This window comes from Limulus polyphemus, unplaced genomic scaffold, assembly GCF_000517525.1.
Source record: "Limulus polyphemus unplaced genomic scaffold, Limulus_polyphemus-2.1.2 Scaffold236, whole genome shotgun sequence".
NCBI classification, from domain to species: domain Eukaryota; kingdom Metazoa; phylum Arthropoda; class Merostomata; order Xiphosura; family Limulidae; genus Limulus; species Limulus polyphemus.
In genome coordinates, this window is record NW_013665846.1 from 724,536 (window position 1) to 748,233 (window position 23,698).

At 34.6% G+C, this 23,698-nt stretch overlaps 2 protein-coding genes across 3 annotated transcripts in view; one reads left to right on the forward strand and one right to left on the reverse strand.

Moving 5' to 3' along the window:
• LOC106478639 overlaps positions 1–21,302 on the reverse strand; it is a 58,651-nt gene extending 37,349 nt beyond the window's left edge. The window contains exon 1 of one of the 2 annotated variants that reach the window (XM_013939197.2): positions 21,231–21,302. The gene's annotated coding sequence lies outside the window, so the exon portion shown is untranslated. Of the gene's footprint in view, positions 1–2,141; positions 2,408–21,230 lie in introns of those variants that run through there. The other variant, XM_013939196.2, reaches the window with a different exon arrangement.
• LOC111085101 overlaps positions 5,800–23,698 on the forward strand; it is a 59,369-nt gene continuing 41,470 nt past the window's right edge. The window contains exon 1 of the mRNA XM_022382274.1: positions 5,800–5,924. Coding sequence (XP_022237982.1) covers positions 5,849–5,924 — 76 coding nt within the window. The 5' untranslated portion in view covers positions 5,800–5,848. The remainder of the gene's footprint in view (positions 5,925–23,698) is intronic.

Here is a 23,698-nt window from a genome sequence, read left to right on the forward strand (position 1 = left end):
CTTTAAATGAGAAACTGATGGAATCACATGAAAAGTCCTGTCTAGAAGCACTTAAAGTGGGCAAGAATCAATGTGAAACATGGTGATTGACTATTGAAAGAAGAAAAATATGTTGTAAACAAATGACAGGTGAAAATACAGCTGATGCTGGATTGACTGCTGAACAGGAAATTTATCACATCATGAAGGATGTTATTGATTGCTTGATTACAGAAATAACAGGAAGATTTTCTCGCTTACTAGATTTGGATTTCTTTTAGGTGTGCAAAATATTGTTTCTGGATTTCGAGGACAGAAAATTGCAAGAAAAATGTTCTGACTTAGCAAAGAGCTATCCAGGTGATGTTGATGGGCCAGAATTGTACAGAGAAATTAAAGACTGTAGAATGTTGATAAGTAAAAGAACACAGACCAATTTTCCTGAACCAGTTGTTGCAACTGATTTGCTAACATTTATAATTTCATATGGTGAAGATGGTTTCCCAAATTTAAGAATCGCATTGCAGATTTTGTTAACAATTGAGGTTTCTATTGCTAGTTGTGAAAGGTCCTTCAGCAAGCTTAAATTAATTCTTACATACTTGAGAACCTCAATGACTCAAGAACGACTTAGTAGCTTGGCAATATTAAGTATTAAAAAAACATACTTAATACCTTAAATTTTGATCGTTTAATTGATGCATTTGCAGCAGCAAAAGCACGAAAAGTTCATATAATGTAACCATGAATAGCAGAATGCTACCTGTACAAAATCTAGTTAAGTATATTTACAGTTTTGTAAACTAATAAAATTTGTTATTTGTAAACTTAAATAGTATTTTATCAATCTGTTTTATAATCCATGTACACCACAAGTGACTGGCTTCTCATATAAAACATAAGTTTCAAAACTAGGGATACAACAGAAATTTATTCTGCATGCTTGATATATTACTCTAGCTATGTGACTTTGAACAATACTGGATGACAAAAATATCAAAATGGTTTACAAATTATGCAAGTTCACCTAGTAGGCTATACTTCATTGATTCCAGGTTTACAGTTGTGATATAGTGAGATGTTATATTGTGACTTTATTTTAGGCCCATGTAAGGCAGTAATTAATTCTTTATGTTATTGTCATTAATTGGGTAATGAGTCACAAAACAAATAATCAAAACATTTCAGAGGTGGGGGGTGCCAAAAGTGTCTTTGCCCCCACGTGCTGAGAACCCTTGCTATGCCACTGGTTTCTGTTAAGATAAGTGCTATCTTATGATGATGTTTACTGTGTTTATCTTATGTTAAATTTATTTTAAAACAATTCAGTTAAAATTGTAGAAGTCCAGTTGTAGGCACTTTACACTATTTACTAATTTAGTCCCTCAGTGGGACAGCAATAAATCTATGGATTTACAATGCTAATATCAGGGCTCTGATTCCCCTCATGGCCTCAGTGGACACAACAGATAGCCTGATGTGGCTTTGCTATAAACACACACACACACACACCTTTATTTAAATCTAACTACACATCTGTTAAAAAATTCAGTTTCTGGTTCTCTTTTACATTTAACTGATTAGAGCAAAAACAGTAATGAAAATTCCATTTACTTCATTCATAAATTAATAAGTAAAATTAAACTTCTTATCTGTCTCATTTAAAGTTAACATTTGTACTAATATTAGTAATAGTACTGACACCATAGATTATCAACTATACATTCATTTTATTTTTTGTAGTTTTTTGAAATTCCTGTTGTATTCAATTAAAATATATAATTTAAATAGACAGTTAAATATAAATTTGTACATTTCATTTTGCTAAATGTCCAAATGTTACAGGGCAATTATTACATAAGCAAAACAATGATACAGTACTTAAACTTAAAAGATAAAGTGAAGTTAAAAACTTAAATACTTTATAGGTTTGCCTACACAAGTTGCATAGTTAATGTGATATAACTATAACTAGTAATACCATTACCAATATTACCATTACTTTTAATAATACTTACTAAACATTTCTTTGAAAGTAAAATGGTAAATGAAGAAATTTAGAAAAAAATTAAAAACTTCACCGAAAACAAGGACGGGATAGGATTTGACAAGCAGAGTATGTCTCATAAGTTATATTATGTTATAATACTAATAATACTTACGCAACAGTTTGTAATTATGTATTCAATGGCACATATTTCAGGCAACTTGCAAGTTAGATCTCGATGTAAGAATTTCTTGCTCCGAGTCTTAGTTTTGGCCACTAAAATTCGGAACAAACTTTACATAACTAAAGATACTTATGTTCTTTGAATATTCCCATGATGAAACAAACACATTTCATACAATCACAACAAATTACTCGCAGTTTACTCTCCTCAAGACCTTTTCTCGCTCAACGATACAGTACCAGTGTTACAGTTGGATGTTTATCAACCAATGAAAAATGTCCCTTTCACATATAGTTGTCACCAGCTGACTTGGAGAAACGTATACGCTTATTCTGATATTTTATTGCTCGAACGATTGTGTTAAATTTCTTCAGACGTTTTTATCCTTACTTAATTGTAATATCCCTAAATATTCATTTTTTAATAGGATACTATAGAATTTTTTATTTTTATGTATAAATACACTGGGTAACAATAAATTGGCAAACAACAATTTATAATCATAATAAAGTAATATATTTATGGTAAAACATACGTGATTTGAACTCTAAATAAGTGATACAGAATTTATATATAAGTACAAAGACAAAAGAGTTTAATGTAAAGGAAATAATATCACCAGGTAGCAGGATTATAGGTAAAAATTAAGGCTGGTTAAGTGTATGAGTGGTGAATTTATTACGGTGTAGTGAAAGTCCTCTTGCTTTGAAGTTTTTCTATAGTTTCTGAACAATCTATTTTCTTTAGTTTTGACCAAAGTTATTCGCTGCTCATGCGCTCACTTTTCGGTCCTGTTACCATTAGATTGACTATTATGCTCCCTCTTGTTTAACCCTTCTAGTTAGATTTGCGGTGGGAAAGTTAAAGCCGCTGACTTTAATTTGAATATCTTCTTCTGTTGTTCCTTTGGATACAATAGCCCGCCGTTATCCTCCTTGCATCTCCTCACCCAAATGCATGTGAATTAGGTAATACTAAAAAGTTATTAATATTTGATTGTTTGACTATAATAGTGTTACGACAGCGGAAGTCACGCGACGCTGGAAGCTTGCGCGCTGGAGTTTCTAGAAGGATCATGCCCGAGTTTGTTCGAGGCGCCCTCTTTTTTAGTATATAAGCCTGGCGAGAAACAACCAGTGCGATTGAAGAGATATAGATAGATTGAAGATAGAGATAATTGAGTCAAGCAAACAGTAGGCACTGTAAATAAAGTGTGTGGATCACAGTGATTTATAGCGTGTGTTGTAAAGGTTGTTAAGTTTAAACTGACTGTGGAAATTCTGTGTACTAAAAAGTCGTATCAAGAAAAAATAAACTAGTTTTAATCAAGAAAGGACTTGTATCGCTGAAGTTCCTCGGAAAGAATTTATACCGGAAAATAACAAACGAGCAGATACGTAACAATAGGAAAGAACCGTTTTTAAGCTTGATTAGACAGTGGTCTAAATCTGTATATAAGGTCTGTGTTTAGTAATAAAGGATACACCCGTGACATTGGCATTAGTAAATAACTGATCTCTTGGCTTTCACTCTTATTTGGTAAGAAATGTACAAGACACATTTCTTGGTGGTTTTGGCTCAGTGGCTTCATAGAAAACAGAGTTAGTGTAATTTCTGTACATTGATATAAACCGGGTTTCGATACCCTTGGTGGGCAGAGCACAAGTAGTCCATTGTTCAGCTTTGTGCTTAATTACAAACATTTCTATATTTTTGATTAAAAGGAAATTAACAAATGAAAAATCATTAGCATTTTTTGTTAAATAGCATATTTACCATATTTTCAGGTTCAGTGCTTATATTCTTGGTGTAAGTTACTGATTTAAACTATGAAAATAGATCGTTGGATTGGTTTGGTTTGAATTTCGCGCAAAGCTACACGAGGTCTATCTGTGCTAGCCGTCCCTAATTTAGCAGTGAGAGATTAGAGGGAAAGCAGCTAGTCATCACCACCCACTGCCAACTCTTGGGCTACTCTTTTACCAACGAATAGTTGGATTGACCATCACATTATAACGCCCCAACGGCTGAAAGGGACGGGGATTCGAACCCGCGACTTAAGTTCAAGAATTTGTTTTTATGTTTGTTTGTTTTCTGTGCTGTGCAATGCATATTTTATTAATCTCATACTGAATTGTGCACCGAAACAGCATTATTCTTTCATTTGATTCAAACATTATGCATCTACTTTTCTACTTCATATCATTGTTGGTAAGTATTTTTCCAATATTATTTCAAGTTAATTGTGAAGCTACTAAGTGATACGTGATGTTAAAATAGTGAACCATTGAAGGGGTGGGATAGGAAAATATATTTCATACTGTTTATTCACTTTGATACCACCTTGGAGAGATATATATAGTGCTTTGGTCATTATCGCAAAAGACAACATTTCCATAGGAGCTAATAAAAAAAAATTGTAATGTAAAGCATAAGCTAGCACTGTCAAAATAATATGCTTAAAACATGCTGCTAATCTTATGGTATATTACAATTTGCATATGAAGTCAACCTCACCAGCAAGTGATCTTAACAAGTTTCGTCTCTAGGTATTATGAAATTACAAAAAATATTTCATCAATGTACGAAAGCTTGCAGAATAAACGGAAATCGTTGGAACTTTGTTAACAAGAAGAGCACATACGCTCATAAAAAAAAGAAGGCAGTTTTCACACAAAGTTGTGTTATACCTATCCTTGATCCACAGCAAAGCTTCAAGGGCAGCTTACTTCAAGTTCTAAGCAGTCATTGGATCCATGGAAGAGTTTTCAGGAACAACAGTTTATTGTTCGTTTTCCTGTATTTCGATGCTGACTGTTTTTAAAATGAACTCAAAAGACTAGCTGAACCATTGTATGGAACTCTAAAAGGGCTTATCGCATGAGAAACATTTGTTGTCAGTGTAAGAGAGCTGAGTAACAGTTTGTATGCGTTTTTGTGAAGAGTGACTAAAATTACTTCAAAAAGTGTATAATGTATTGGAATACATCTGCAAAAGAATACATGTGCAAAATGGATTGGCATCTTTATTTCCCAACAACTTTGTCGCAATGAAAATTTTGCATATCACCTTTACGAACGAAAGAAGAAGAAGCTTTTCGAAACTGATGGTTGGCATGGCCTGGTGATTAGGGCGCTCGACTTGCAATCTGCAGGTCGCGGGTTCGAATCGCCATCACACCGAACATTCTCGCCCTTCCAGCTGTGGGGGCGTTATAAAGTTATAGCAAATTCCACTATTCGTTGTTAAAAGAGTTGGCGGTGGGTGGTGATGAATAGCTGCTTTCATTCTAGTCTATCGCTCATAAATTAGGGACGGCTAGCGCAGATAGCCCTTTTGAAGCCTTTCACGAAATTCCAAAAAAAAAAAACTTTCCAAATTGGCTTAAAAAAAACAACCCATCTGAAATCAACCATTACACAAACAAGACTGGTTGGACTGCTTACAATTTTGATCGAGCCTGAAATTGCATAATATTGGGGCTAAATGTAAGCAGTGTATGATTTCACTCAATAAAAACAAGAATAAAGCAATTTCTGTAATTATAAAGTTTATAACGCGTTAACTTTTACTGTACCATTTCCTCTAGTTGTCATGTATAAAGATAATCACATGTCTGATTCCATTTATAGTCCTATAGCTTTTAGACATAAATGAAAGGAAAATGTGAGGGGAATAGAGAGTTGAAAACTTGCCCATGGCTGCAAAAATAGCTAGTATCAGGCCTTGTAAAAATGGCAGTACAGTGAGTGATCTGTCGGCATTATTACCAAGTAAGTGGTTTAACATTTAAGTTGGAATTTTTAGACAGAAATATATATATATATATATATATATATATATATACAGTATATATAATTTCTCGTACTGGTTTTTCCTCTCGAGGTGTTTCTTACAAAAAAAACCCATCAAAACATAGTTTTATGTGTGAAGCAGTGTAATAAAAAGTATTTTGTATAAATTACACCACTGTCTGTATTATCACGCGCACACTACACACGTGCACAGCTATCTGCCATAAATATTTACACAAGTTACATGAAGACTGTGTAACTCCGCCACACAATAAAAGTTGTGTAATTTTATACACTAGTAGTGTGTGTACCATCACAAAGAGCTGTAATATTACGCGACTAACGTGGCATCTAACTTTCTCAATATTTTACCCCAGATTAAATGGATTTTTTTTAAAGTGCAAAAAATATGTGACAGATGTTCTATGTTACAAAATGCATAACTTATATTTCGCCCTACCTTGAGGATGGTATGTACATAGTTAAACTGAAGAAGTATTGTGTTATTCCGCTGACGTCATGTTTAGGCTGAACAAAAAATGAAGGGTAAGATGACCTTCAACGGCTACACGTGCGCTTGCTACAACAAACAAACAATTCTCGTTCTTTGATCCTGTTTCACAAGTAATCATTTTATCTTAATCTGAAATCAACTACATTCTCTTTACAGAACTTGAGAATTCATTGTTCTATCTGTATGTTGACATGGAGATATTTTAATGCAAAAATGAAAAAAGTATTTAATAAAATACACTTCACAATATTACCTTGGATTTGATGAAAACAGTATTTAAATATGCTAAAATAATATGGAATCTATATTTATTTTTATTATTTAAAAGCTGTAATAATTTTTCCTTCTTTTCAAATTCTGCAAAATAAACATGAAATATATGAAGCAAAATATTTGAATATTACCTATACGTCGGTGTATTCTGAGACATTTCTTCCATTTTCATAATTTTGTTGGGAAAAAAGTGTGCTATTATTGTAATATCTATTAATTTAGCTGTAGCTTAACTTATATTACAGTTTTTGTAAATTGAGACATTTTCTGTGGTTAACCTCTACAAGGAGCATATGTCCCACAAATGGAAATAGTGCTTTCTTATTTTTGGTATGAGGTGCATGAGACAAGATTTAAAATTTAATGAACGGTTCGATCTACTTTGCGTACAAAAAACAACACAAAACAAACAAAAATACATGGAAACAGTGCGATTTCTTTTGTTTCAATTGATCGCGAAGACCGAGAGATTTCGACAAAGTTGGATTGTTGGAGTTCAAACGTTTTTGGAGATTATTGACAGCAAGTAAATACAACAAATCACTATGAAAAAATATTCGTATGTTATCAGAAACCAGTTTTGTGGTGCACTTTTGTTAAGCTACTAATCTCTCTTGCAGCTGGCATGATTTTCTTCATCTAGGTAGGTGTTTGTTCAAGGGGGAACAGTATGACCTAACCAACAAGATTTATGCGTCTGTAGTTTTTATATACTGGAAATGTGAAGTAGAAATGTGGCTTGATTACTCAGCTAACGAAATCACTCTCGTGTCTGGGATGCTAATTCTACTTTTACAGCTTCTTCACATCCCAACTTGGTTGGCTAGCCCTGACCCCATTGTCATTCTTGGGTTTTCCTCTTTATGTTGGGTGAGCTTGGCAATCTCGATTTGTGCTCTTATTCTCTCTATTTGCAGTCTCTCCTTTCCTTTTCTTGTTTTTCTTCCTTCAGTCATTCTCTTTTTACTTCCTTCAATACACATTTGAGCAAAGAAACATCTAGGCACGTGGGACAGTTAGAGCAAACATAATATATATACGCCGAAAGGTTTATCTGATGGTCAGCCGATGGAAAACGAAGACATTCAGTCGTTAAGCTGAATGGAATTTCTTGCACAAAAACGATAGATAACAAGTTTGTCTGTTTACTGGAAAACTTTGTCTCTTACACCAACCTTTACCTTAAAGAAGTGAACTTCGAGTTCTTCAGTGAAGATAGTTGTACATTCCCAATGGCAATCCATGTGTACAATCATGCAGTATGAAGTGTTGATCTGAAGGACCAAAAAAGCGTAAGTTTGGGTTGACAGATGATCTAGGATCAGTGACTACTATGTGACTTTTTTATCTCATTGATATTAAGGCAAACAACACTTACTCCACGTATTGCAACTGTTCAAGCAGATGACAGAAGGCAAGTCTCCATCTTCTACACCTATGACCTTAATGAAGTATCGCCAAAGCTCTCATACGAGATTTCTCTAGCAGGCAAATAAGTCTATCTATTGTCTTATAAACCTCTAGAAGTTTGCAACAGAACATTCACCCATGAACCCCTTAACATTGTGTGGTCAAAGTTGCTACAATGAAACGTTGTGTACAATGTCCCAAGAAAAAAAAAACAGAAAGCAGAACCGTCAATGTGTGTACAGTTTGTGAAGTACATCTCTGTTACAGTGCCGGTTGCACTAGCTTTTCAAAATTTCACAGTGCATAACTTATTGTGTTTTTTTCCCATTTCTGTGCTTATTATTGAATTCCTGTATCTTGAGCTGTATATTTTACACTTGTCAGCGTACAGTGAGACATATTTATTCCAAGCTGTATGTACTTTTCAACAACATAGTCACCATTGACAAGAAAGTTTAAAGCAGAATAAGCTATGTTGGAAATGCTTTTTTACAGACTGAGACAAAGCGTATTAGGCAACAAAGATCTGAGAAAGAAAACCAAGTTGATGGTTTACAATGCAGTGGTCATCACTGTTCTCCTACATAGCAGCGAAACATGGACAGTGTACATAAGACACATTAAATCCCTTGTGGGATTCCATCAGAGATGCATCCGTCGAATCCTTGGAATTAAATGGGAGGACAGAAGAACCAGCATCAGCGTCCTCGAAGGCATTTAAGTCCGGCTGATAAAAGATCAACTTCGTTGGGCCGGTCACTGTCTCCGTATGCCTTCCTCCTCAAGTCCTCTTCTCAGAAGTTCGTCACAGCACTCGTTCTTGGGATGGACAAGCAAAAAGATGGAAGGATAACCCGAAATCTAACCTCCAAAAAAGTATCCATCAACCTCAATACATGGAAGGAGGATGCGTCTGATCGTTCCCATTGGCGTCGTCTAATCCATCATGCGGCATAAACATTCGAAAGTGATCGACGGGAAAACGAGAAGCATAAGCGACAAAAAAAGGAAAGAGAAAGAATCTAAACCTTCTTTGCGACAACGTCTTCCTCTGAGCACTATTTGCTAGAGGTGTTCCAAACAATGTAAATCTCGAATTGGGCTGTTCAGTCACACGAGAACACATTTACCATAGGAAACGTCGTCTTCGCTCGCGATATATCTAAATTGTCAGCTTCTTTTTGATACCTGAGTCACTCTCAAATTAAGCTAAAACCTTATAAACTATGGCCAAATTCCTTGTGTACCTCAAGGTCTTAAAAGTGGCTTAAGTATTTGCAGTTAAAATATTTTGCTATACGTAATGATAGCCCTCCAGTGGCACAGCACTAAGTCTGCGGACTTATAATGCTGATAATGATACCCATTATGGGCACAACACAGATAGCCCATTATGTAGCTTTGCGCTAAACTACAAACAAACAAATACATGATGAGATCATCTAAGCTCTAAATCTTTTTATTTCTATAGAACTTTCGCGAGGTTATCGGTTTACATTTAAACTTTTACAGAAGATTTAACTTATATTTATTGCCTCCTGTTGCTTGCTCCCCATGTTTTAAGTAACAAAGACTAGTTAAAATTGTAGTCATGCTAGACACACCTCATAGAATGTTTAACATACTGTGTTCTTTGTATCAAGCGTAAACGTATTATATCTACATTAATTACTGAACCAATATTGTAGTCCTTTTTCACAATTCAAGTAATAATTTAATTTATTACTTTATATCTTCAAAAACATTTGGCTAAAGTATAATGTCCTGTTACTTAACTCCACACCTAACAGTAAAATATGCCGTAGTAATTTATCTTAGATGCCGTACTCCTCTAAAGTTATACCGTCAGAGTTATTTAGTGTGTTTTTGGTAAATATATGTTTTTAAGGGAAATTGTGTCAGGTTTGGTCGTGATTGATTTTGAATTACTAATCAGAATGAAAGCAATCAGTGAGAAGCACCCGCCACCACAAAGCCTATGACTGACTTTGAATCGAATAACGTTACTGACTGTCACTTCTATAATACACCCACAGCTGAAAATGCCGAATGTTTTAGCAGCAACATTATGGAGTCCATGAACTTTCCGATCTGAGCTCCTGAGCATCTGATTCCAAAATGACTGGAATTAAGTTACTCGATTATAATGATTTTTTTTAGATAGACAATAACAATAAAACTCTGTTATGAAAAAAAAAATAATGAAACAACTGTTCATGACGAAAAATAAACATAATGCAAACAATTTCTCCGAAACTCACGTACAACTGAATACAGAAATAAAGTTACACTGTTTACTTAAAAATTCTGTATCATAATTTCACTGAAGTCCTTATTTAAACGATAATACATTTTTGGCTTTTGTTTGTTTGTTGTTAAACACAAAGTTATACAATGGGCTATCTGTGTTATGCCTATCACGGGTATCGAAACATAATTTTTAGTGTTATAAGCCCACGGACTTACCGCTAAACCACCGAGCGGCTAGATTCTTGAGTGACGAAATTCTTACTATGTATATTTTGCTGAAATATGTTTATTTTTCTTTGTTTTTACTTAAGTACAAAGCTACACGATGGGCTATCTGTACTCGGTCCACCAAAGATATCGAAGCCCAATTTTTAGCGTTATAAGCACCCGAGGTGGTTTTGCTGAAATAGAGTAAAATACTTTTAGTTCCAATATTTATATCGCAAATGTCAAAGAAAAGTAATCAAAATAACAAAAAGTAATGAAAACTACATGTAAAATAATGATGATAGTTATAAGACCTATTCGTTTTTATTTCACTTGTATATAAATAAAAAGTTTGATATTCCCGTAATTTAAGTAATTCTCTGAAATTATCATTTACACATACATTTTTAATCCTGAAGTTTAAGAACCAAGTCTTAGAAGCAAAGCAGAAATAGTCACAATATGAGAGTCTTCATTGACTCGAATACAAGTCTGGAAATCGACTGTCTTACAGGCAACACTATGCACTCCCTAAAGGACATCGAGATAGAACGTTCAATGACAGAGATGTCTTTGGAGGCAAGGGGGACATTTTGCTACCCTCATCAAATGCTGGGTTCATTGTTGGAACCCACTACCTTAACCTATCATCATTAGTATTGTGATAGCGTTAATCACTTGATTCGTCTCCATTGGACAATTTCTGCAGCATCAAAGCCATACACATCCAAGTCATTCCAGCATAACCAGGAGATGCCACGGGTTTTACTTTTGAAATTCACTACATGTAGACAACAGAGGCCTGTACTATTATTGTCACACTAAAAAGCCTGAGCCTTGATAATATATGACTGGTCTGAATCATTTATGTTTGAGTTACCTTGCTGATGACCATTCCTTTTTAAATCTAAATAGTCAAATGCCCATAATTATAGACCAGCACCAGAATATAACTATTCAAACAAATATGGCTCAATTTATGGCAGAAAATTATATTTTGCACACCATTTCTATAACCAAAGGTAGTTAGTGGCACTGTATTAAATCATGCAACACCACTTACATGTTAATAGATGATATTACTTCCCTCTCGACATGCACATATGCAGTCCACTGTTATTTGCCCAAGTTGGTTGGCAATGGGTGTATTTTCCACATAACTGCTATTCAACTGTTTAGTAAGCAAAACCGATTGAATGTTTCTGAAGCCGTATATACATTTTGTATCAATGCCTTAAGAAGATCTGAAATGAGTAGCTTTGTTCAGCAAACAATAATACCATGTTGAAATCTAAGATGCACGGTTTCACTGACATTTAGTTTGACTCCAAGTGCCATATGGAGTCTGTATTAACTGGCTAGGGTAGTGGCATCACTGGGAGTGTTTTTATGGAAAAGTTGAGTAACGTATTATATGTTCTTCAGTATCCACTACAAACTCAATCTAATGACTGAGTATCATCACGAACACACAACTTGAGATTTTAAGTTCATGGTTTTTTTTGAACCAGTCACCATAATGTTGGGTGCATGATATTTGCCAAATGCAGTATAGGCTCCAGAATGGAATATAGATCTGCTGCTTCTGTCTCGAGACAGGAAATAAACAATTAAAAAGTGTGAAACAGTTAAAAAAGTGATCCAACCAGTCAAACTCTGTATGTCTTGTTGAGGGGCACTTCTGGTGCACAGATGGTATAGTAGTGATAACTAGGCCTGTGAAGCTCTGCTGACTTAGGAAACCATGACGGATGCATTATAGCATATTGCAGCATATATGAAATGTGGACCATCACAAACACTTGAGGTTGTTTCAGGGTAGAATTAAAATTTGGACTGTTCCAGTATCCACTTCAGTGTGACCATCTAAAATTGTTATAATAGAAATAGCCTCCATCAAAGAAAAAATATGCATGAGATACATGCTGTTCTCATTGCAGTCAACCGATGACAAGCTCAGGAAGTGCTTTCCATGCTATCTTATTATATTGCAGGAGTGTTATGTACCTTCCAGCTTTGAACTCAACCTTATTGAACACTTGGTTCATCCAAATACTGTTAGCATCAAGTACCAAATCATTGATACTCAGTATCAGTCTTTACACTAATTGTCTCTGCGCTCATCCAAGTAACAAACTTTCTGATACATTTTAGGTAATAGTCTAAATATTTTGTTACCATCCAATTAAACACTGACAAGTTAACCTGCTTTATATCAGCATAATTTATAATGGTGCTGGCAGGTTCCTACTACCAGTGCCCGCTAAATGTACTTAACAGAGTCACTATTAGAGCTCAAAGAAAGTTCTTATTATCCACTAAATGCCCAGAGACATGTGTATCTGAACAAATGAAGTTTCCTTTGGTAAAATAATGTACAGAATATTGTGGTTCATTGGGATATGCATTATTGCCATATTCTGTATCCAACCCAACCACTAGATATGAACTTAAAATACTGTCAGTGTGCTTTTTCAGCCTGAAAGTATTCTAATGGCCTCAAGAATCCATAGAATAATTATGAGATGCTATTAGATCTAATTAACACTAATGTATCTATTCTTAAGTGAATTCATCTGCTTTGTATGCTTCTTTGTCACTGGTGACTTTGGCCATGCCTGATGATGCCTGGGCTAATCAACAAATGAGCAAGAGACCCTTAGAAACCACCACAGTTTGTCTTGGGATGTACAGACTGCTAATCACTATCATGTTGTTCCAGTCCGAGTTTCTTCTAGGCCAACTGTCAAACTCTTAGTACGAAGGAGAGGTATATAATGTAAACATAACTCTTGCCATGGCTGATGAAAGCCCTTGGTTTAGGAGTGACCCTCTCTTAATCCTTGATACACATTTTCAGATTATGTCATTAACTTGACAGCAGATTATTCATCATTACCATTACTTCCAAAAGGTCTCAGCAAGTTCCATTACATGATTATGATTTACAAGCTTTACTTTAACCATTAAGTCGAACGGAGTAGAGAAGCACTTTAAAAACAAGCTCCACAGAAAACAGCTTAAAGTACATAAATGTAAATTAAAATTTTATTCGGTAGTATTAAGGTTCAATGATGTTCAAAACACAAGTATTAGAATTCATCAAATCATTTGCATTCTCTATGAGAAATTGTGGTCCATAACATGTTGTAAAGTCAGACAAAAAATTCCTAGTGTGGTATCCCATATTTTTAGTTTATACACATCGGAGATAATTTCATTTGTATTTGTTCATAAGCTTAACTTCTATTAACCTACACAAACCTCTATATAACAACCTCCCCTTTACAAATACCTAGGTTTGACACAAACCCCAATGGAAAGACTATAAATAAGCATGGCCGAACAACTGCAAGCTTTGTGAAATGGCCACTGTGTTATGCAACCCTAGCCCAATGTGTAGATTAATTCAAGATTATGACTACTCATATCCTATTCACAAGAATGTTACCCAAATGAACCTAAATAAATGCACATTATTTTAAAATAATAAAATAGTAAAACTTTAGTTTTTCAACTTCTATACTCTTTCAGTGTCTTACCAACATTAATGAAATTTCAAATGTAAGATTTAATTTATGCTTTTCCATCACTGATAGAGCCATATATTGCAGCATAATTCATTGTCCAGTGATTATTATGCGTTATACCTTGTAGTGAATTCTTACCTTCTCAACTGTATCAAATATTATAAGACAGTCTAGCCCAGCAGCCAAGGCTGGAGGTTTAAAGATGTCTTCAGACGACCACTGTCTCACTCCACTGTCTTCTCTCTTGACAATGAGATGTTAGTTATGGTATATATATATATATTGCAGTGTGAGAAATTAACATTTTTAAGCTGTTAGGAAAATTTATTGGCCTTTTTTATTTATACCCACTGTCGTAAGATTACGTGGTTACTGAATTGTGAAACTATTTTGTAAACTGCTGTGAAACAAGCCTAGAGGAAGTTGTTATTTTGCAGTAGTACAGACAATGTGCCCCTTAAAAAGACAGAATCTGCTGTACCTGGACTGCTGCAAGCTATAAAATATATTGATATTTGCAATGATTGTAAGAAGGAAGACGTCACTGTATGATTGAAAGTGACAAAACAGATCCAGGGTTTCAGATTCTTTCTGATGAAAAAATTTATCAGATGTTCATTAAAGCTATGAATTAAACAATGATGTTAATGAAGAGCTAGTCGTCAATCCTTCACATTCTGATGTCTCAAATGCATCAGAAATCGTCTTGCAGTGATTTAAAGAAAAAGAAGAAAGCAGAGCAGAGCAACTCTTTTCTTTGAAAAGACTGGGAGATCTGATGTCAAACAAGAGTTGCAGATTACTTATTGAAAAAAATAGCAAGTTCTTTCACAGTAAAATACTAACAAATTAACTATTTATGAAATTGATGATTATCATTTTGATTAATTTGATATTATTAACGATGATTAATTTTAATAGAGTATATAATTAATATGATATATAATACTGTATACTATAATTAATACAGTGAACATGATATGATTAAGAAATGAATAGTATGTAAACTTATGCATTTCATTTCGCTTTTTCTTTTCTAGTTTATAATCCTGTACATATATTTTTAGATGATCAATTTTATGAAATTTCCGGGTTTTTTTAACTCTTGAATCCGAATTAGTTCATAAAAATCAAGGTTTCAACTGTATTCATGATCATGGGGAAATTTTAATTGTTCTGTTTCTTATTAAGCAGAAATCTACACAATGTGAGCTCTCAGACTTACTGCTGAGCCACTGGGGGCATGTTGGGTCAAATAAAAAAATAACAATAATAACCTGCAAAACCAGATTTGTAAATTGTAATCAAGCAGTAAAGGACCTAAAAAAGTTATGTTTCAGTTTAAGTTAATATGTACAAATATGCATTGTCATGTAAAATTATTATTATTATATGAATAACTTCATTCTGATAATGTGAAAAAAACACACTCTGTTTTAGAGAATTTAAGTTAATTTTTTGGGGTTATTTGTGTTATGATATTCTCGAGTAAAACTGCATCCATCAAAAATTACTAATACTGCGAAACAGGAAGTGCAAAGGAAATATAATGTGAACTTTAAATAAGTCTGACTCAACTATAATAAGTAAGGCTAGACACAGATTTCTTTTGAAAATAAAACAATTCTTATTTTTATATTCTAAAAACATATATCAAATATAACGTAATGGTCATCTCACTATTTGTTTGTAAAGAGTATTCTAAGAGTTCACAGTTTCCTCTAGTCTATGATTAGGGCAGTTTAACGCAAATGGCCCTCGAATAGCTTTGCACAAAATTCAACAACAAAAAATAAAAGAATACTATCCTACTAGCAAGTACAGATAGCAAGTCGAACGCCCTAATTTATTACCAGGCCAAGCCAAACTCATCACTAAAATGTATTTTCCAGCAAGTCCATGTGGATGGTAATGGAAATTTGCTAATACAAATAACTGAACTATCCCATTTGAAATCAACATAACACATCGATAGTCTCTCTTTCTTCCTCAAAATTCACTGCTGGAGTCGAACAAATACCCTGATAAATTCACTACTTTTACCTCAACACTAGCATTATCCTAGTTACTTTAAGAACAAACCTTCAGAGTGGTTATTTGTATTGACCAGCAACTGTTGTTGTGGAATCTGATCTTACAAACACGTTAAAAATACTACTAGGAATATACGTAACTCTATACTATCCAGAGTCCAGGTTGCCTACACAATTCTCGATTAGCGTGTGCAACCGTGTTTGCTCAAAGACATTATGCATCTGCAAAAACACCTGAAACATTACAGACATTAAAGTAAATATGGCCTTTGCACATACGAGGCATAGCGTGCAGTTCAAGATAAAGGTGCACAGTTGCATTTCACACACACATTTTTGTAACTATAACAACAAAAGTAAAACAGTGTGGTGGAAGTCTGAAAGGTTGAAGTGTTAGACTACGTGCTGGTTGGAACTACAGGTAGTAGAAACGTGTTTTATCATGAAATTATATTACATGAGCACAATACAAAATTGTTGATGAAGCTAAATATTTGGCTAATTTACGATAACAATTTTAACAAAGATGAGATTTGTTAACTAAAATATGTTGCTAAAGTTGGTCAAATAAAGAAGTGCTTAATTGGATCTAGTTTTTCTAGATAACACCTATACCTCTTAAATAAACAAGAAGTGTACATGTTCTGAACCAGTTTGTTATCTTAATCTTTTGTTTTTTGCGATACCTGTATGATATATTATCTTCTAATAATCAGCTATGAGAGAGATTTGTTTGTCGATAAGCACAAAGTTACATAATGGGCTACCTGTACAGTGTCAACCACAGGTATCTAAACCTAACTTTTAACATGATAAGCTCCCATTTTATCGGTTATTCACCATAAGGTACCATGAGACACAACAAAAAGAGGTTTTGTAAGAAAATACTAGACAAAGTAATAATAGAACACAATATTGTGTGCAGCAGTGAAAAACCTAGCGGAAAAAAACCCATAGTAAATGGCACAAATTATCAGAAAACTTAAAATGAGAGGAATTAGTTTAACACCTGTGTATTAGGATGTCCTTCAAAACAAGATTCCAGCAGCTATTAAGTTCGTGTAAAGGGCTAAAGAATGCTCAGTTTATTATGTTACGCGTATTCCTTTTCAAATTTCCGTGAAAAACGTCTGTTAATTGACCAGTAAAAAAAATAAGAAAAGATGAAGTACCGAAGGTTATTTATACAATTTTATTGCATTACCGACTTTAGACTCATACTCAACTTGAGCAGTGTATGCTATGCGTTAATCTGATATATATATAGTTTTTGAATTTGTTTTTGCATTTCGCGCAAAGCTACACGAAGGCTATCTGCGCTAGCCGTCCCTAATTTAGCAGTGTAAGACTAGGGGGAAGGCAGCTAGTTATCATCACCCACCGCCAACTCTTGGGCTACTCTTTTACCAACGAATAGTGGGATTGACCGTCACATTATAACGCCCCCACGGCTAAAAGGGCGAGCATGTTTGGTGTGACAGGGATTCGAATCCGCGACCCTCAGAATGCGAGTCGAGCGCCCTAACTACCTGGCCAAAGCACAATTTTGGAGCAGAATAAGCGGAAAGGACGAAATCGTAGCTGAGCAGCTCAAATTTGGCGAAGATATGGAAAGGTTTGCCCAATTTTCTTATCTAGAAGCTTATTGTGAAATTATGGATTCATTGTCAAGTGACTAGTTCATAAATGCTATAGTAGATGAGAACGTGTAAAGTTGGCTTAATAAAGTAAGTATACACCAAATAAAGTAATCTGTCTAGTTAGCAATGAAAGTTGAACTAATTCAAGAAACAGATGAATAACTAAGTGCACCAGGAATTAAATCATTAAATCATCAAATCAAGTAGTTTGGAAACACCAACTCTTTGTGATAGAAATCTAGAATGAATTAAAGGATTAATTAGACCACTATTTACTCTGAATGGAGGAATTAAAGAACAAGGACATACTGCTAAAAACTATAGACAAAAGCCTTTATGAAATTATAAATTCCTCCCAAGGGATGTTAGACAAAGCAAACTGTCAGAAGTGTGGGAAACATGAACATTACAGCTGAGATTTTGGGATGATAATAAAATAAGGAGACCATGCCCCAAGGATGCGTTCCAGAGCTCAACTGATAAAGGGAACAATCTGGAGCTAACCAGATATCAGAAAACAGGAATGAGCTAGACGTAAGAAACAAAACTCAGGAAAAAGTATCCCATCTGTACCAAGTGAGATCAGACCTACATTATTTAAAGAAACAAGTTCATAACTTAACAGATTCATTAACCAGGAACCTTGCAGCATGTTGATCAACACTGGTTGTACATCTACAACTGTTTTATTCATTCTGGTAAAGAAAGTTGGAAAATGCCTCCACATGTGAAGTGACATGAAGTGGATATAAAGTTACAGTAAGAGAAGTTTTGAAAGTCAGTCTCACTATTGGAAACTTCTTTTCTCGAAATGATATGTGGATAATTGACACAAAATAATAGTGCATATTGTACATAGACTTCCTATGGAAACATGGATGTGAAGTTCGACTTGTTTCAAATAGTTTAAGAGTCTATGATCAGGAAATTCTTGTGCACTACATGTAAATTACAACATCAGAGGTGGAACACCAGTGACAACAAGGAGGGCAGTTATTATACTCCCAATAAGTGAAATATAATAACATCAGAACTTATTAGGGATAAATTTACATTTAGTGACTGTGGAATTGTAGGACCAAACATTCCAGCTTGTCCTAGGTGTTCGTGGTTGGAAGAATTATCGTGTACATGAAGAATAAGGATGTCATCATTAGGGTCATGAACACAAAAAGCCATGAAATCTGAGTCAATTTTGAATAAAACATTGCAAGATGTTAAGCTGTACAGGTAGAACTTTCATCTTAAAGAATATCAGAAGTAGTCACCTTTCAGACAAAATGTGTGAAGTCTTATGTCATAGATTTGCATAAAGGGAGCTTACCATTCCACTTAGAGGGGTTGTAGGACTGGAGCTGTGGAGGTCTGTGGAGGCCATAGATTACCTGAGTTTCTCATAGAATGCCAAGATACATTCTCTAGTGGATTTCATGAGTTCAGTCAGACAAATAAGATATCTTATAAGATTGATACAGGACATATAGCCACAATACATCTGTTGGCTAGAAAATTCTCAGTTTTAAAACATAAGCCATGAAATAACAGGAAGTAATAGAAAGAAGTGCTAGTCATTGGACATCACCTATTATACTTGCATAAAAAAAGAATGGGTCCACGAGATTCTGTGGGGATTGATGGAAGGATGGTGAAGTCATAAATAAAGATGCCTACCATTGTCAAGGATTGAGTATGGTTTGGATGCTTTGTTGATGTCAAAGAGGTTTACCACATTGGATCTTAAAAGTGTATACTGAAAGGTGCAAGATGATGAAGTAAGAAGCGTAAAAAATACCTTTACTGCGTGAAAGAGGTTATGGTAATTTGTCTTGTTAGCATTTCGACTAGGTAATACACCTGCTATATTTCAATGACTACCAAGGAACGTATTCATCTACTTGATTAACATGATAAACATGGAAAGACCTTTGACAGTGTTTGGGATGAACTAAGAAAAGTACCAGGCCAGTTAAGGAGAAAACCTTAAGCTGAATCCTAAAACGTGTGAATTGTTCTGTCAATAGGTGAGTTTCCTGGGACACATATTTAATGAAGAGGGAGTGTCTGCAAGCATTCAACAAACTGATGTTTGGAAGAGAACTTAGTAGGTTATGCAGAGTTTTATGATTTAAATCATATAAGATATAAGATGAAAGTTATATGCTGACATAGAATGGCTATAAAACCCATGCCACAAGAGAGGACGAACTTTAAAGTCTTTATTGCAGTTTAAAGAATCAATTATGTATTTTAGAATCTACAAAAACGGGCTATGCAATCCAAAAGTCATCCACCTTAAATCCACGTTGTGTAACATAGCAAACAGTGTGTAGGGAAATGGTATATCCCAAAGTTCAGTCTTTAGATTTGCTTTATTCATTATATATATATTTTGCTTTGCGCTACAAAATCCATGTCCAATATCTAACATATTATAAGTGAAAAAAATAAGCAAAAACACATTGATAGAAGCAGATCCAGAACCCGAATTCTGAGCTACAAGCTGTTAATGCAAATTGAAAATATGCAAGTAAGATTTTTATAATTGGTGTAAACTTAGCTGAGGTAATAAGGTTTAAACTACAACGATTTTTTTCAGTTTCAGAACTACTAAAACTATACAATGATGGTTTAACTTCCTTATGTTTCGAATCAAGTCCGTTTCTTTGTTGTTTTTTTTTAGAGCAAAGCCACATTGAGTTATTTGCTGTGTTCACCGTGTGGAAACTAACTTCGAATTTTAGTGTTGTAAGTCCGTACATTTACCGCTGTCCAACCGGGTGACCGGATTAAGTCAGTCTAAATAAGATTAAATTTCTAAACTATCATACAATAAAATGAAATATCCTTTCATATGCTTACGTCATATAATCATGATAACAATTATAACATATATCTCACACACATAGTAAAATCAAATCAAATTTGGGGAACAAATGCTTTGTCTTCAAAAATGTTCTGTATTACACTACAACTACAGGTTGAAAGGTACGCTTTACGACAGAGATAGCTATCGCCAGTATTATCTAAAAGTTAATCCTACAGGTAGTACGTAGGCGTATGTATAGATCTCCACACTATATCTGTGGTTAATCAAACTTAATTGGACTTATCTTAAAAAACATAACAAACCAACGTCACACACACAAAAACCTTTAGGTTTGACTCACGAACAATCGTAAATGGAAGAAGGGTGCACTCACCTCTCACTGCTATTATACAATTCTAAAAGAAAACAAATATATATTACGGATTGCATAAAGACTCAAAATAACTCTGGTTTACGGAAATAATTTTGTCATGATAATTAACCAAATTCAAGATCATTCAGAAAATAATTTGAATAAGACTATTTCACACGCAATCCAACAGAAAAGTAATGTCGAACTTTTAATCAAAATAATGGCGAAGAAAAGTAAAAACAAGCTTACCAATCAAGTTTGTAAATTCTGTTTCGTCTGTGTATCTAACACCTCGTTATGTGATGTCGCCACAAATCACATCAAATGTTTGAGCTCGTGGCGTATTCGCTTAAAAGTTTTAGCCATTGAGGGTCACGTGACATATAGATGTAGCGACTTCTCGCAGTGGGTGTGGAAATTCTAGCAAGATAAAGCGTGGGTGAACAACAGCTGCTGTATTTGGGTTAATAACATCAATATAATATCAGCGGTGGCTCAGTGGAGTTTGAAGGTTTATAGCGTTATAAATCGGGTTTCAACAACCTGCAATGGGCACAGTACAGATAGCCCATTGTATTGCATTGTATTTAACAACAAATATAGAAAAAAATCAAACATAAAGTTAAAGTATACATTTTTTACACAAATAATTTATAAGAAAATTTGGAAAATGGAATGTTCAACCTGAACGGCACCTTACGGGATCGAGGTCCAAACTGCCAAATCAGAGACCATGAGGATTCAGGTATAATTGTCCCTAATTCTGAATTACTCAGGAGAGAAAACACAGCCAACTACCAAAACCCTCCTCCTCAAAAGATTTTCCTGACCTTTTGATTAGAATAACGCGATTTACTGTTATTTTTATAACACGCCTACTATAATGAGTAGCACCCTGGTGGGCTTAATTGTTGGAGTTTCAATTAAAACTACTCGTTACAACAAATTTATTTATTGGAGGATTTGTCGTGACGAGTGGAGCCACAAGTCACTAACTCGAGGTAGTTTACAGTTAGACTAAAGAAATAGAGTCTCAGGCCAATGGTGAACACTTATAATAATCTTTAGGAGGCCTAAAGCAGTAGACATCCGTCCACCCCGAACAGCAATCCTTAACAGCTAACTCCTTTATTGTATACCGTCCATTGATTCTAAGACCTTCCACCTCGACGATGTCGGCTCCTTGTCCCTGTTTCCTATTATTACAAGAAAATGTTACTATCTGTCCTGGTGAAGTCTTATTCAGTCACTTCACTCGTTCTGCCTTTCATCTTAATCACATACACGTTCATTTGATAATCCGCGCACTTATTCGCGCACTCTATTCAAATCACAAACACACTATCAATACTGTCATCAGTTGATAGAAGTTTCTGTACTTCCACATAGCTTATTTCTGGACTCGTTGTACCGTCTGACTGTCTGTTTTCGTCTCTTGATGTTGTTGTTACTGGTCATTACTTCGTTTTATCTCTTACTTCCAGTCATTGTCTATTACTTTATGTCATTTCTCGAACTTTTCTATGCCTAATAATTTTGCCTAATATTATCATTTAAAAATCAGCTAACATTACCAATTAGTTATATCTAGTCAATTTTTGTAATCATCTAAATAATCAAGCTATATCCTGACTAGATGGGGCCTGCTACTGAAATAGTAGAACTGAATGAGTTTGTCTGATTATTCAGAATCATTATTGCTTGATTTTGTTCTTTTCTTCTTTCTAGCTTTACATAGCCCATCTAATGTCATTAACTTTACTAAAGTCAATTTATCTCTTTTGATATCCAACGTTATGCTTACTAGTACCACTACTAAGCATAAGGTTATCATCACTGAGTTAGATAATCTCCAATTATCTAACCTCTGTCCTCCAGCTGTGGCTCGTAATCCATCTACATGCTGTTGAAAATCCTTAAGACTTAACCCTGACTTTCTAGGAGGTAAATGTTTAGTGTCCTCTAGTATATCTATCAACTTTTTAACATCTGTATCTAGATCTATACTCTGAATTAACTGTAATTCCTTTGTAGTTAGTAGTTCTTCTAATTCTGGAATCTTTACGTTAGTCGAGTTCCTATGTACTTAGTTTCACTTCTAAAGTTAGATGGTAAGGTAATACCTTGACCATGAGCTGAACAGTTTTTAGCTAATTTTAGATAACCACTATTGTTTAACTTAAGTCTTTTAGTATGATAATCAAACTGGTGTACGTTTGACTTTGGGCATACAACCGACAAAGTTCCTGGAGTTCTAGTTCTATGAAAATATAATGGTTTAGGAATAATTATTTTTTTCTCACATAGTTCAGATATTCTATTTTTAATTCCTGTGAATATCACATAATTACAAGTTACAATAGGTACTGAATAGATACCTGAGTTAGGATCACAAACTCTGATAGGTCCGTCTATGCAATTTAACATATCCTCTTCTGTCATTTCAACATATGTATGTTGGTCATTAGAGACACCAATATATGGTTTATAATTTTCTATAGTTCAAGCTAATGAATGATTTATTGCTATCGGTAAGGATATAATCTTATACAGTTTAAACATTCTGTCAGTTACTTTTAATGGTATTTCTATAAACATCCTTAAAGTATCCTTAACAGCGGCTGTCTTCACGTCAGCCCTGGCGGTGGGTGGTGATGACTAGCTGCCTTCCCTCTAGGCTTACACTGCTAAATTAGGGACGGCTAGGGCAGATAGCC